The following is a 15,804-nucleotide window of genomic DNA, read 5'->3' on the forward strand; positions in this document are numbered from 1 at the left end:
CTAAACAAATCGATATTTTTTGTTTAAATAATTTTTTGTAATATCGATTAAATTATGCTATAATATAGAAAAGAAAAATAACGAAACTAATATTTATTCTATTTAAGATAAATGTTATACTTAATTTATGCTTATTTGTAGAAAAATTTACATTTTTATAAGAAAAAATAGGAAAGTCGAGTTAATATTTTTTTAAAGACCAAACTTTGGAGAAAGGTGGAGCTGGGCAAATCCGGAATTTTTAGTCAGTTAATTGATTGATTTTCTTGTAATAATTCATATTTAAAATTTAATGGCGAAATTTTATTATTGAAAAGTAACTAATTTTAATTTTAAGGTTTAATTTTATTTGTTATTGAAAATAAAATTAGGTTAATCAATGAATTGTTTAAAAATTCTGGTTTAGCTAGGTTCACAGCTCACAGCTGCTTTACTTAGACTTTAGTTCCCAATATATTTAGGAAGGAGAGAATATTGAGAGAAAGGGAGGGCTTAGAGTTAGAATTTACTAGAACTTTAATTTTAACCATTCTTTTATACTTTTTTATATAGTGATTAATAATTTTTACCTTTTTATAATTATTTACATGAAATAGTGTGATTTTTTTACTTTTTAACGGTGATATAATAAGTTTTTACACGTGTTTTTCATATTTTTGTTAATGTGACTCAACTCCACTACACGCAGTTATTTAAAGAAATAGGAGTATTGTGCAGTGAATTTTCATTGGTTTTTTAGTGCAGTTCAAACAGTTTTTGTGATTCATTTCATTATTCAGTCATTACGGATTAATATTAAGCAACGATTATTTCAGTAACAAAATATCTCTATAACGGTTATTTTATCTTAAGGTTTGTTATATAAGTGAAAGCCGGTTTTTTCAGAATTTTACTCATTCGTATATCCCTTCCACTTTAGGTCTATCTAAAGTTCCATTTTATGATTGCTTTCTAGTAAATTATTTCAGCTTTTATCACTAAAGCATTTTAATATCATCATGATTCAATTTAAAATGTTGCAATTGTACTAATATAATCTTAACCGGAACTTAGTTTTCAGGGCCTCATGTATTTTACGTTTCTTTGAAAATCTTAACTTATCTATCTTAGACTAAACATGATAGAAAGTACATGATATATTTTTTATTTGATAATAAATTTAAGTTTTATTTGTTTTTAATAAATCTGAGTACATCGGCTTGATCATAAGAGTTATATGTATGTACGATTTCATATTTGGTGTTTTTACTGTTCCAAATTGTTTGTATTTAGTGGAAATTATTTTTAGCTGTGATTGAAATCATATTTTTTCCCTACATAAATAGTTGAACTGAACGTACCGGTAGTACAGCTTTCATGGTTTTAAACAAACTTTATTTTATTTTCTTCATATTTTAATATCTAATGCAATAAATTCCTTTTAAGATGAACATCTTTTATGTAAGTATTAGGTACTTAAATTATTTTACAAAAATTATAAACTTATTCATTATATAATATAATTTTGAAGTAAACTTATTTTCATTACCTAAGTAGGTATTTAATAAGGACTTTGAGCTTTTTATGTAACCTTTTCTCTAATTTGTTAAATGATTTTATTTTAATTTTTAACAAGGAGCTATGGATATTGAAATAGAATAGTTATGTATCGCATCGTATTATATACAGCGCGCTTTCCGAGTATATTAAAATGTATTATTTTTTTTATTGTTTATTTACCTTATATTTGTGAAAAATTTCTGTAATAAGATGCTATACATGATTTTTTAGTATGGCCGAAAACTGGTGCTTATCCAGCGGATATTAATCTGTTTCGATGCTATACTGGAAAAACTATTTTGTGTTCAAGTTACTTTAAAACTAGTTTTTTGTATGTATTGTATATTTTTATTGTTGACATGCATTAACATTATTGGAAAAGATGGAGGCAATATTTCTTTTCCTTCCTGGATTTTTACATGCTGTGATTATTTGTGATTAAAAGTGTGATAATAATGTATTAATACTTACGAGTTATAAATGACTAATATTTGTGATTAAATTTCAGAAGTACTTCTCTGTTTCCTTTTTGAATTCACACAGTGTAAAAAAATGGCGCTAAAGCGTATAAACAAAGAGCTGAAGGATATTGCAAATGATCCCCCAGCACAGTGTTCCGCAGGTCCAGTGGGTGATGATCCTTTCCACTGGCAGGCCACAATTTTAGGTAGGCACAATTGTTATTAGATTAGCTACTCTGTATTCCATTTGTTCTTGATGTTAGTAAAGCTTAAAGTACTTGAATACTTACGCCTTACATACACACATTTACTTTTATTTACTATAGCCTTATTAGTAGCGATGCTACTCTGTAATTCACCGTGTCTGTCTGTCAGTCAGTCCGTAAAGCTATTGTGGAAATTTCCACGAGATTTACTCAGCCGCTTAGCATATATCAGTATATACTATCCATGGCCGTCTGACTGATTTTAAGCAGCATTTTTGTCATCAAAGTATAATAACGTTTATTTATTCGTTGGCTTAACAACATTGGGGATTTGTATTAAATTTTAATTGGTTGGTTAATTTAGTTGAGTGTTTAAATGTTTAAACCACTAGTTGTAATCTACAGAAGGGGTAGTTCTTTAAATCATACTTGGCTATTGTTGTTTCCCTTTATATACCTGATATCTGCTGCATTTACTTATTTGTAGTTTCAAATATTAAGCTATGATGTCAAGTTGTATATTTATAATAAAGATTTAATTATGGGAATTTCAATAATAACTGAAATGAACTAGTTTATCAAATTTGACTTGAGAGTGTATTAGTACGTAATAAAACAATCGAAGTCTTACGTATCTTATACGAAAACATAGTATTCCACCGATAGATAGGCTTAGGATCTAGGTAATATTTGATTGTGTTTAGATGTTTTTAGAAAAAATATACATTGTACTTAGCAGACATTATGTTGATTTAGTTATTACTAATGTCATATTATGTTTGGACACTTTGTTTTCACACGTTTATATAGATTCTAAAAGGCGTGGGAAAATTTTAATTTCAATTGTCTCATTTTAAGTCAGGATTAGATTAAAATGGCTATTATTTATAATGGTCAAATGTTCTCAAAATAATATTCTTTTTGACATCCCTGTTTTGTTTCAAATATTGGGGATAAAAATAACGTTGGCCCAGTATCATAACTAAAGTTATAGAATAGTTGGCTGCTGCTATGTCAGATGCTTGACCAACAGTTAGAGAAGGATAAACTCTTTGGTTTAAAACCCGCGCAATTCTTTACATAGTTTTCAACAATTGTCGGGCCATTAAAGGGTTGTTTGTCTGCAAAAGTTATAAGCAAGGATCCACTACAAGAATTTTGCTCTAATCAGATATATTAATCAATGTATTTTAACATTCAAAAGTAAATAATATTTGAATTTGTTTTGCAGGCCCAGCTGAGTCACCATTCGAAGGTGGAGTTTTCTTCCTAAACATTCACTTCCCCACTGACTATCCATTCAAGCCACCCAAATTCTCGTTCACTACGCGAATCTACCACCCAAATATAAACAGTAATGGTGCTATCTGTCTAGATATTCTCAGATCACAATGGTCACCAGCTCTTACTGTCTCAAAGGTAAGTTTTCATTTTAAGTACCCAAAGTTACAGTCTATTGGGTACTCATTATACCTATCGTACTAAAACCTACAAACCATTAAAATCACAAATTCCCGCTAAACAAAAATAATTTAACTTGCAAGAGAGTTGATTATATTTGACTGATAAAAAGACTTTTAAATATCCCTTTTACAATTTTGGAAATACCAGAGTAGTTGCTCTGATAATATTATTTGAAATACGAACTAACATCGTAAATGTGTTTTTCTTCTTTTGGTAATGTCACGATTATTTCTGAACAGATTTTTTCAAACCATTCGTATCATTTTTTTTTCAATATTTACCTTCGGATTCATTTTAAACAATTTATATAAAGTAAGAAGTTTTTTGTCTGTCCGTTAGATTTTGAAAACGACTGATAACTTGAAAAACTTAAAATAGGTCCTGGGCAGTTTTCAGCCATAAAAATATTATTAGGATTCGCCTTGTACCAACACATTAAACCTACCTACTGCTGAAATCAATTTTTATGTGGGTTAAATACTTCTGCGTCGCGGCTAGATTTTGATCTGTTTCAAACATGCTTATGTGAATTTTACAAATTTTCAAGTCGTCATGGCGACAATTTTTCCCTTTTGTTTTTGTCCAAAGTATTCCGCTGCATTTGGTAAATAAAAACATGTATTTTATATTTTCTTGTATTGGAAAACAAGACAGGGAAAATGTTTAAATGAAATCAATACATTGATAATAAAAGCATCAGTAGGGATATTAAACTTGAGACTAAACTGGTACCTAAAGTTTTATTAATATACTATCTCATTCGTCCACTCAAAACCTTTAGTCACGTGACCTTTATTAGATCTTAATTGGTTGATACAATATAGTAGGAGGGTTAATTTTGTTCATCATTACTGGGGGGATGTACAGTACAATGTATATTAAAATACCGTCTTATCCCTTAAGATCCCTGAAAAGCATGGATGAAGATTTGCTGTTTATGCTTTCATCAAACTTATGCTTGGGATTTTGTGTTTTTGTTGTTTCCCGAATTTTATATTATTGTGCAAAATGAGAAGTGAATTACACAGACCACGTTACTTTTCATGTGATAACACGAGAGGTTTTTTGTTTGCAAATACTTCAGTAAAGCAAAACCATCTCTACAATTAATGTCTATTTATTTTTTTATGCCTTTTGGTGTTTCTTAAATTGAAATTGATAAATGATTACAAGGACAAAAATACGTTTTATTTTTATTACATTTGCGTTTGTACTTGATTTTGCTTTGGATATACCTATCCATATTTGTTGCATTAACTGTGAAACTAGTAATATCAATGCAAATATATTAAGTTATAGTAAAGATAAGATGGCATTGCAAAGTCAGTTGGTTCTAATTATTAGTGATGGCGTGGTTTGGAAATTTAATATGCAAATCTAATACAACAGGGACTAGTTTATTCTTTTTTATGTCAATAAAAAATACAGGGGTGTATATCCTGCAAATTTGACCCTGCTAAGGGAGGAGGGGGGGGGGGTAAAGAATTAAAAATATGCGGTTGGGGGGGGGGATGTTAAAATTAAGATAACTGAGAGCATTTTTTTTCCATTTTTCTCCCGTCTTTGGTGATAAAAAAAAGCTAAAAGAATATGTGTGAGGGGGATAATATAAATAAAATAAAGAGTTCTGAAAATATTTTCCATTTTATCCCCTTCCTTGCTGGAAAAAAAAAAACTGAGGGGAAAAATAAAAAAATTGCAGCAAGGGAAATAAAATGAATCTGTTGCAGATTATACACCCCTGAAAAAATAATTTAAAAAAAGACTATCATAAGACGCGCAGCATTAACAAGATATCAGTAATTTTAGTTTTATAGATCTATTATCCTATTGGACAAAGTAGAGAGGTTTTTGCATGTCCGTTAGGAACTCGCTGAATTGAATTAGGTCCTCATAGTTTCAAAGTTTGAAAGCTTCACATAGATTCGGTATATAGAGTAGTTGTGCTGCAAAAATCAATATTTTATTATATGAGATAATATTTTAGCTAGCAGAATATTGCACTAATAACTTTGATTAATATTGTATTTTTTGTGCACATTTCCTTTGCAAATATCAAACAACTTTAATTCGCTACAAGCATTGAATTATAATATAAAGTTTACAATCTCAAATGTTAATAAATGATATCCTTTGTATTGTGCAATCGTCATAACTTACATCATACAATATATTAAAGATCGTTAAAGAGTAGAGAATTAATCATAAATTAAGCTACTGCCCCCTACCCTCCGCTCTAGTTTTTCACTCGTTCTGGCATTCGTTAGCTCAAAAATTTTCCAGAATTTTGGTTTGGTGGTACAAAGTAATAGTTTTCAAACTTTCCTAAATATTTTTATCTAATAAGGGGTATTTTAGTTTATCATTATTGAGGGGTACATTAATTTATCGCCCATTGTCCCCTTCCTTTTTCCTGCGAATGAAATGATAAGAAATAGATATAAATAAATGATTGCACAACCGTTTTGTCACCATTTCTAAATTGTATAAACTATTTTGCGCATTTTTTCCCTACAGCAACTTTTTTTGATAATGCAAAACTGAATATTTGTCATTGCGAGTAGGTGGGTGTAAAAACAATTAACAAATTCAAGTACCATTACGGTATTACCATTGCGTTTTGTTTATGTTTTTTTTATTTATATCCTATTATATAAAGTTAGTACCTAGTAAGTATTTTTTGTCAGAAGATTTCGATAACAACTGAACCAATTGAGTTCTCCATTTTAGGGAAGCTTATTATAGGTCCTTGGATGGTTTTAGGCTATTTTATTTTTTTTAAATAAGTCTTGAGATGGTTTTATGTCAACTTTCACTTCCATCTCTCCCCCCTTCGAAGAAAGAGCCCCTAGAGGCTAGGGACTTACAAGGAACTTGTTAACATAGTTACATAACCCATATTTACTACCTGCCTGATTTAAAATATAAAAATATTTTTATTTGCAGGTACTTCTATCAATCTGTTCCTTGCTGTGTGATCCCAATCCTGATGACCCACTGGTGCCAGAAATAGCAAGATTGTACAAAACCGACGTTCAGAAGTACAATGACTGCGCCAAAGAGTGGACCCGAAAGTACGCCATGTAGAGAGAGAGAGAGTACATCACCATCCCCTCCACCATCCTTTCTCCCTGACCAATCCTGGTTTGGCCGTCAAGCTACAAGCAACATTAAAAAAACAAACACCAACAGTCAACACTACTTCAGACAGCATTCACACTTTTATTAACAAACTGCCAAAACTGGATTGATTATGGGTACATTTTGGGGGTTATGAGGGTGTGGTTTTAAAAAAAAGTGGAATGGGTAAATTGTGGGATAGTTTGTACTATTTAATTGGGGGGTCGCGGTGTAGTTAATAATTTGAAAACAGGACTGTAATGCAGCTTATTTGTTAAAAAGATTGGCTGCTTTGATTTACTTGTTCCCTGTTTCCCCTTCTTTAATAGGAGAGGGATTTTATCAATTATTTATAGCAAAGTCAAATTTCCTCATAATGTTGAATAAAAATAATCTCTTCTTTTTAACCAACAATATAGATTAAAGTTCTAAGATATTGATTTCTATCTATTTTTATTGCTTTTTTAATTAAGTTCGAAGAAACATTTAAGATATATTAAATTTAAATTTTAGTAGACTTTTTACTTAACCTTAACCACAAATATAAATAATATAATCTTATTTCAAATGTTAATCAGCAGACAAGGATTACTTTTAGTTTGTATTTTCCAAAATTTAATATTGTGTTAAGGTGATGTATTTCTATATTGTTGGTGTCCCTATATTATACTACTATAAACTGCTATTATGTATGAATATTGAATAAACCAATCACAACGCTCATCATCATCAATTTTCAACTACTTACACCCAATCAGATGTTGCCAGCGATTTGGAGACAATACCATCTGTATCTCCCTTGTTGCGGCCATATTTTGTACCACCTGTAGGGGGAAAGTTTCTTTTTAAAAAGATTTCATTCAGCTTCTTGTAAATATCAATAATATTGTATTTTTTCTCAGTATAACCATTTCTTTTTTTACTGTTTTAAGTCTCGTGTCGTAACTTTTCCCTTATTAAAAAAAAACATCATACATCATTTTTCCCTTTACTAGCTTAATTCTAGGATTTTAATCAGTTATTATTTTCCTTTTTAGTACCAATTTCGGGGCTCAATTTAAGAATATTTTACTTCTTCATAGTTTAAAAATATATTGATACATGATCGATGCTTAATTTAAAGTTAACAGAAGAAATGAATCAATATACTTTACTCTATGTTGAGTTTATTATCTATAAAAACTATTTTCTATAAATTGTTTAGTATATTAATTTTTATCTAAATGAATTTTCCCACTCCTGTCAATTATTACAAAAAAAACATTTCGGGTTAAATAATTCTTGTCATTGTCTAATGTGATTGCAGACTACTTAATAGCTTGTACAAAATGTCAAGCGCGGCAAATGCGCACAAACATGCCAGGTACAAGAACCAGGGCATGGATGTCCAGGAGATGCGCAGAATAAGAGAGGAAGAAGGCATCCAGCTCAGGTAATACTTATGTTCTCAGGGCAGCTATTCGGTTTTAAACTTAAACTTGTAAACATCTGTATTTTATTGTTATTTTTTTTAAATGGGTGTTATTGTTTATCTTAAAATGTGGATCATAGAAAGAAAACAAATTAGGGGGCTTTATCGTATTTTCACATTAGCTTTTCTCCTAAAACCAGCCCCTGCGGGAGGCTAAAACACTGCGGGCCAATCATTTACCTAAAATAACCATTCTAATGCTACTGTGAAAACACGATTATACCCGCTACTTCATTTTCTTTCCTTAATTCTAAAATGTTTAGCTCAAGGGGCGGGGTGTGTTACCTTGGCTACAAAACAATGTATGTATTTATGTATGTATGTATAATAATAATTAACAGTCCATTAACCCCTCTCGTCCCTGAATTTACCAAATCAACATACTCAAGTAAGCTTTAATATTTTAATTATTTTTTCAGGAAGCAAAAAAGAGAACAGCAGCTTTTTAAACGTCGTAATGTTGGCGCTGAAGCTGGAAATGTTCAGGTTAGTAACATGAGGTAGTTCCCAGGGAGGAAGTGGACTCTTATTGAATTTTGATTGGTTGATTCATCAAGTGGAGTGTCCAAACGTTTCAACTACTAACTGTAATCTACAGAATGGGTAATTTTGTGTATCATCATTTGTGATGTACATCAATTTAACGGCTATTGTATTATCCCTTTAAATCCCTGGGTAGTTCCCACTTGATAGAAATGAAGTAATAAATAAGTTAAGGTATTACATACAATGTTTCCTTCAGTTCTAATAGGGTCAAAGAACTGGCCATGATGCATCAGTAAAATACAAAAATTCTTTACATTTTTTGTATAGTCATCTCATGACTAATAAAACAGAACCTTTTCTCTAAGAAAAAATAGATTAATAGAATTTAAACGTTAAAGTTGCAATAAAAATTACCTATTGGGAGAAAATTTCGATTTAATTTGCTTTACACGTTTCTCGAATAAAGACTTAAACTCCATTGAAAAATCTCTGATAAACTGAAACAATATTTAGCAGCAAAGTTAAACTCTGATTAGTATCCTAAATTTTGATATTTTTCCAGGATGACAGCATTACCAGCAGTGGTATGGAACCAGACACCCCCGTGGTTATGCCCATGTTGCACGGTGTCATCTCACCTGAAATGGTCCAGGACCTTTACTCTGATGATCCACAGAAACAACTAGAAGCCACACAGAAATTTAGGTACATTAGTTAAGGGGGGAGGGGGGTTTAATGCAACCATCTCGTAATCAATGTATAAATGGCAAAAATATGTTTCAAAAAGTTTATTCCTACGTAATTTATGACAGATTTGCCCTAAAAATATCCCAAAAACGGCTAAACGGCCGAGCCGTTAGCAGTTACTTTTTCAACTTTTTGTTCGATTTAGGGAAAATAGACCAAGGATTACTCATGCAAAATTTCAGATCGAAATTTGAATTCTAAGTGCCATTTATACATTTATTACGAGATGGTTGCATTACCCCCCCCCCCCCCTTGTAACGTGTTGGCCGGCTGTCGTGTTCGTGTCTGGAACACACCGCGTCATAAAAGAGACATTTCAAATGGTACTTTCTGTTGCCATGTCTGGCGCGTGACATCAATAGTAAGAGTAGGGAGAATGCTTTGGCCCATAAACAGGCGCAACTCATTACCATGCACAGTAAGGACTTTCAGACAAAGGTTGCGAAATCAAAAGGTTGGTTGTCTATCGGGTAAATGGAAGATTTTCACCGCTAATATAAGATGGAGTATAATTCAAGGTGCGTGGAGAGGTCTAGAACCCTCGCGACACCAAGCCCCCTATAGGTCATTTTTCCGTCTTTTGACTAAAACGCCTAATAGGGCTAAGTGTCTACTTATAGAAAAAATATTTTGTATGATTATTAACCCGCGATAGTGTCTGACTGTACCGTCAATTTAAGTCAGATACTTGGAAATGCATGGCTCTTAATCAGGCATAGTTCCTTGATATGCATTGCATAGTTAAGACTTACATACTAAGGTCGTTTTATTTAATGGTTGGTTTATAGTAACAATTTTATAACAACCGTGGGCTTAAATATAAGTTGAATTAAAAATATTTGTACTATTTCTGGTATAAAAGTATTTCTTTAAATGACACTTTACTTTTAGAAAACTGTTATCCCGTGAACCTAACCCACCTATAGATGAAGTAATCCAGACTGGCATAATTCCTAGATTTGTTGAATTTCTCCAGGCAGCAGACAACTCCATGTTGCAGGTTTGTCCGCATTGTTTTGATATCACGCTACTCAATAGTTCACTTTGTCTGTCAATCAGTCTGTCAATTATTAACTCTATAAGGTCAAAATACTCAGCTTGTATCTGAGATGTACGACTGAATTTTTGTGTGATACTGTCTTCTTACCAAAGAGCATCTAGTATACAAATTGGGCTGTCGATCTGTCGTTCGTACTACTATCAAAGAATGTAATTTATTGAAATGTTGAAATAATCATCGTCTTTTGTCCTTGTATCAAGTTTTCTTTTATTCAGTTTCAGAGAGATTTTGATATCTGTTCTTAACAATAACCTATTCACGATAAATCTTTTTCTAGTTTGAGGCAGCGTGGGCCCTGACCAACATAGCCTCTGGAACAAGCATGCAGACGCGCAAAGTTATCGAGGCCGGAGCTGTCCCCATCTTTGTTCAGCTGTTGCTTTCCAATCAGGAGGATGTACAGGAGCAGGCCATCTGGGCCCTCGGTAACATCGCTGGAGACTCACCAGAGTGCAGAAACTTTGTTCTAGACCAGGTATTTATTTGTTCTTATATTGAAGAATCTGGGTTTGTGTCTGTCTGTATTTGTGTAGCAAAATATCTCGCTAAACCTAAATGGTTCTCCCAGGGGCGTCCAAGCTTTTTTTTTTGGGGGGGGGTAAAAAATTTTAGGGGGGGGGGTAATTCGTGTTTGGGGGGGGTAAAATGGCGCGCGAAGCGCGCCGAAATTTTTTTTTACCCCCCCCAAAATTTTTACCCCGGGGGTAAAATTTGATTGGGGGTGGTAATTACCCCCCCTAAAGTCTGTTGGGGGGGGGGGGGTAAATACTCCCCCCAAATCTGTTGGGGGGGGGTAATTACCCCCCCCCCCAAACTAATTTACCCCGGGGGTAAAATTTTTGGGGGGGGTAATTTAATTATGTAAAAAAAGCACCTACCTAATCTATTAAGTTAATAAGTACTATCCTATAACATAAAGTAGTAAGTAAGGTTTATTTGACTATAGCTTCAGATTTCATTATTTTTAGTACTGAGTTCTCCTTTTTAGGAAAGCTTCACATAGATCCCATGATGGTTCCACACTATTATAGGTCAATCCTTTGAGTGGTTTTAGGCTATTTTTCTCCTCCCTTTTTACCCTTTAGAAAACACAAGTTCTTAGATGCTAAGGGCGCCACTACTATTCAAATATATAGTAGTATCTCATTCTTTAGAACATAAAAATACAATAATTAACTCACTAACCAATGAACCAATATGATTATACTTTAAAGTGAAGCGTCTTATAGGTCCTGGTAAGTTTTATAACTAGTTTTGAGACACCCTGACATCCTCCCAAAAGAAATCGCCTATAGAAATTCTTTTTCATTATTTAATGAAATATTTAATTTAGTTAGGTATCTATTTTATGGAATCTTCAGTGCTTTACAATTACATCATAGATCCCCGGGATGGTTTTAGCCCTTATAAAGGCCCAAGCAAATAAAACATGATCAAACTATTAAATTTTTTGTTATCATGGTTAAGAACTGTTTTAACTGGTTGGACTATATTGGGGTATAGTCCCTTTTGTGGCAACGCTCTTTAAGGGGCGTTTCTTCGTTTTTTTCACACAAGCTTCTCTCCTATTTCTAGTCCCTGCGGGGGGCCAATTGCTTAACCATGTGGGGCAATCACCTAAACCAATATAACCTATCCTGAAATAAACTATCAAAAGCCATTTTAAAAATACGACGAATTGTATTGTATTGTATTGAATAATTCTCAGGATTCTCGTGTGAGAATATCGAGGAGAATGTCTTTCAGTCTGCTTCAATCCATTTTCACTATTTTCACAATAATTAGTCTAGCTGATGAAGCCGGTCATAATTAGATTTAAAAACAGCAACAGTTCCAGAATTTTTAACATCAGTTGGTAAACTGTTCCATGTTGGAACAACTCTCATACTAAAAAAGTATTTTCTAATGTCACCATTACATCTTTTTTGAATAATATTCAAAGGTTCATTGCTTAGTCTCGTGTTGGGTCTGATATTTGAACTTGTATCACCATATATCTCAAACCAGTTTTTATAATCAACATTGTCGATTCCTTTCAGCATTTTGAAAACTTGAACCATGTCAGCTTTTTCTCGTCTGTATTCCAAAGTTTGAAGTCCAATTTCGGTCAGTTTTTCTTCATAAGTTTGTCCATTCAAGCCAGATATCATTTTTACCATTCTTTTTTGGACATCTTCAACCACTTTTTTATCACATTCCAGCCAAGGAGACCAAACTGGGGATGCATACTCTAAGATTGGCCTGACATGTTGACAATACAGATTTACAAAAGTTTTCTTGTCTCTGTAATGAAAATTTCTCGATACCAAGGACAGAACAGTATGAGCTTTTTTGGCAATAATATTGCAATGAATAGAGGGTTTCAATGATGAATGTATATTGAATCCAATGTCTTTTTCAGTATCACTAGTCTGAAAAGTTTCACCATTTATGGAGTAGTCATAATTAGGATTGTTTCTGCCAACATGAATAATTTTACATTTTGAAGTGTTGAAAGACATACCCCATTTTAAACACCATTCATCAAGATTGTCAATACTTTGCTGTAGGACCAGCTGGTCATTAGGGCCACAGATGGCGTGGGCTCCTTTGGAATCATCAGCGAATTTCTTGGCTATGTCAATAATGACTACAGCTTCGTCTATATCATTATTATAGACAGTAAAACAGACAGGACCAAGTAGGCTTCCCTGTGCCACACCAGACTTTGAGTCTTCCCAGTCAGAAACTTCACCATTTAGAACCACTCTTTGTTTTCTACAGGACAGCCAGTCTATAATCCACTGCAGAGCTTTTCCTTTTATTCCATGTGCCTTTAGTTTCATAATAAGCCTTTTTCTTGGTACTTTATCAAAGGCTTGGGTAAAGTCTAAGTACAATAAATCCATTGGTTTACCTTCGTCAATCTTTTTGGTCACAGTTTCTAAGAATTCAAGGAGATTTGTTGTGCAGGACCTGCCAGGACGAAATCCATGTTGACTGGAATTAAGCAGATTGTTAGTTTCAAGGTGGTTTACAATACTATCTTTGACAAAGGATTCAAAGAGTTTGCCAGGTATACTTGTTAGTGAAACTTGTCTATATTTGGAGGGATCACTTTTTTTCCCTTTGTTCTTAAATATTGCAGTGATATTTGCAGATTTCCAGTCTTTAGGTACAGAGCTGGTTTGAAAAGATTTTTCAAAAATAATCTTTAAAATTTTAGAGGTGATATTTACAGTTTTTTTCAGAAAAATAACTGAAATTCCATCTGGGCCTGGTGCAGATCCATCCTTCAGTTTTTCAATTTTTTTCTTGATTTTACCTTCATCAAAATAGATATCTTCGAGTGGTTCAACATCAGCTTCTTTGATAGTTGGCAGGTTCTCAGTATCTTCTTCAACAAACACACTAGCAAAGTATTTATTTAAGATGTTAGCCATTTCTTTGGGGTCGTCAGTTTTTACTCCTTCATGGATTAGAGGACCTACAGAGCTTTTCACATTTTTCTTAGAATTTACATATGCATAAAATTTACGTGTGTTACCTTTATCAGAGGCCAGTTTCTTTTCAAAGCTTTTTTTCGCTGTTTTACAGAGTTTTTGGACCATTTTTTCTTGCTTTTTATAAGCAGAGAAGACTTGTTGAGCCTTTGATTGTTTATATGTTCTCCAGAGTCTTCGTTTTTTTCTAACTGCTTGAAGGCATTTATTATTCATCCAGACTGGTTTAGATGCTTTTCTTCGGATTCTAAAAGGAACATTTTTTTTCACACTTTCATTAACTTTAACTGTAAAAAGTGTCCAAGCCTCTTCAGCTGAAAGGTCACGTAGTTCAAGGTCCCAGTTAAAACTTTCTAAATCACTATTTATCTGATTGAAATTTGCCTTGTGCCACTGTGGTACTTTTTGTGAAGTTTCACTGTGATTTAGAGTAACATTTGTTTCGATCATTATTATGCTATGATTACTTTTTCCAAGTCTGCCTTCACATCTAGCAGAAATAATATCACGAGGCAGATCTGTAAGTACTAAGTCTAAAATGTTTCCTTTTAAATGGGTAGGAAAGTCAATTATTTGATTATAGTCTTTAGTTATCACAATGTCCAGAAATGTCTTGCAGGTTGAGGAACTTGAAGTGTAACTATTCCAGTCAATATTAGGGTAGTTAAAATCACCGAAAATTATACAGTTTTTAGGCAGAGAAGTTATAAGATTATTTAGTTCATCATTGTTGACGGGGCTAGAATTGGGGGATCTGTAGATCAAACAAGCATTTAAAATTTCACTTTTCAGTTTAACTTGAAATTTGCAATATTGTATGAAATCAATATTGTTGTCACTAGAGGTAAAAACTGTGAGTCCATCTCTCACATATACTAACAATCCGCCACCAATTCCCCTTTCAGTATCACTTCTGTCCTTTCTCAATTCTTCAATAACTTTATATCCAGGAATAGATAAAAAAGAATTATTTATATCTGGATGGCACCATGATTCACAAATACATATAATGTCCGGTTTTAGGTCACATGTTGTAGTGCATAGTTCTTCTATTTTATTTACTATGCTTTGAGAGTTCAGGTACATTATGCTAAGTCTGTCCTGGCCCTTTGGCTGTTGTGCCTGTCCTGCGGCCCGTCCTCCATGGCCTCCTGGAATGTTCTTTTTCTGGCCTTTGTCCTGTCCCTTGGAGCTTTTACTATTCTTTTGTTGCCTCTTGGTCCAACTACAATCCACTCGAACTTTAAAAAATCTTCTCTCGACAAAGATTCATTTTTCTTGGCAGCCTCTGTTTCCAAGTCCTTTTGTTCTTTTCTTTGCCTTTTAGTCAGGTCAGTGCTAATGGAAATTTGGGAGTAGTTTGAATCTGCCAACTTATGTGATTTGGATATGAAGTCATCTTTTCTGTCATTTTTCTTGAATGAAATTGTTACAGGTCGATCTCTGTCTGATTTTTCACCAATTCTGAACATGTATTTAACATCATTTTCATAGTCGAAATTTTCATCCAATGTTGAAAGTAGCAAGATAACATTCTCCTTGTCTGCCTCTTTTCTTTCATTTCCATCCCTTATCTCAGGTGCTGGCTCTGGTAGGTTGTGAATAATGATGTTGTTTTTTCTTCTCTCCCTTTCCTGCAACTCAACGAATATTTCATTCTTACAATCATCATTATTGTTTTTTATATCTGCCTTACATTTGTTCACTTCGGCATTTAGGTTTTCAATACTAGTTTTGTTCTCACTAATATTGGTTGTATTAGTTTTCA

General features: G+C 33.0%; 2 protein-coding genes across 14 annotated transcripts in view; both read left to right on the top strand.

Moving 5' to 3' along the window:
• LOC145321858 (ubiquitin-conjugating enzyme E2-17 kDa-like) lies at window positions 1–8,097 on the top strand. 3 transcript variants are annotated; one of them, XR_013880434.1, is made up of 4 exons: window positions 1–2,206; window positions 3,438–3,625; window positions 6,617–7,209; window positions 7,461–8,097. XR_013880434.1 is itself a non-coding variant. In XM_080163492.1 (3 exons), the coding sequence occupies exons 1-3, from the start codon at window positions 2,092–2,094 to the stop codon at window positions 6,755–6,757; spliced, it is 444 nt and encodes a 147-aa protein (XP_080019618.1). In that variant the 5' UTR covers window positions 1–2,091; the 3' UTR covers window positions 6,758–8,097. The 3 variants fall into 3 exon arrangements, 1 of the variants encoding a protein (XP_080019618.1); XR_013880435.1 differs by having other exon boundaries at window positions 6,617–7,205; XM_080163492.1 differs by having other exon boundaries at window positions 6,617–8,097.
• Window positions 8,091–15,804, top strand: part of Kap-alpha1 (karyopherin alpha1) — a 21,015-nt gene continuing 13,301 nt past the window's right edge. For all 11 annotated transcript variants that reach the window (XR_013880408.1, XR_013880407.1, XR_013880410.1 and 8 more), the window contains exons 1-5: window positions 8,091–8,222; window positions 8,681–8,747; window positions 9,310–9,452; window positions 10,386–10,494; window positions 10,832–11,029. Coding sequence is in view for 1 of the 11 variants with exons in the window: in XM_080163379.1 (XP_080019505.1) it covers window positions 8,119–8,222; window positions 8,681–8,747; window positions 9,310–9,452; window positions 10,386–10,494; window positions 10,832–11,029 (621 nt within the window). In the remaining 10 variants the exon portion in view is untranslated. The remainder of the gene's footprint in view (window positions 8,223–8,680; window positions 8,748–9,309; window positions 9,453–10,385; window positions 10,495–10,831; window positions 11,030–15,804) is intronic.

This window comes from Acartia tonsa, chromosome 1, assembly GCF_053477335.1.
Source record: "Acartia tonsa isolate MP-2025a chromosome 1, ASM5347733v1, whole genome shotgun sequence".
NCBI classification, from domain to species: Eukaryota; Metazoa; Arthropoda; class Copepoda; order Calanoida; family Acartiidae; genus Acartia; species Acartia tonsa.

Coding starts and splice junctions, on each gene's coding strand:
- LOC145321858 (XM_080163492.1), top strand. CDS start 2,092: ATGGCGCTAAAGCGTATAAACAAAGAGCTGAAGGATATTGCAAATGAT. Junction 2,207..3,437: donor CTGGCAGGCCACAATTTTAG/GTAGGCACAATT, acceptor TTTGTTTTGCAG/GCCCAGCTGAGTCACCATTC. Junction 3,626..6,616: donor CAGCTCTTACTGTCTCAAAG/GTAAGTTTTCAT, acceptor TTTTATTTGCAG/GTACTTCTATCAATCTGTTC.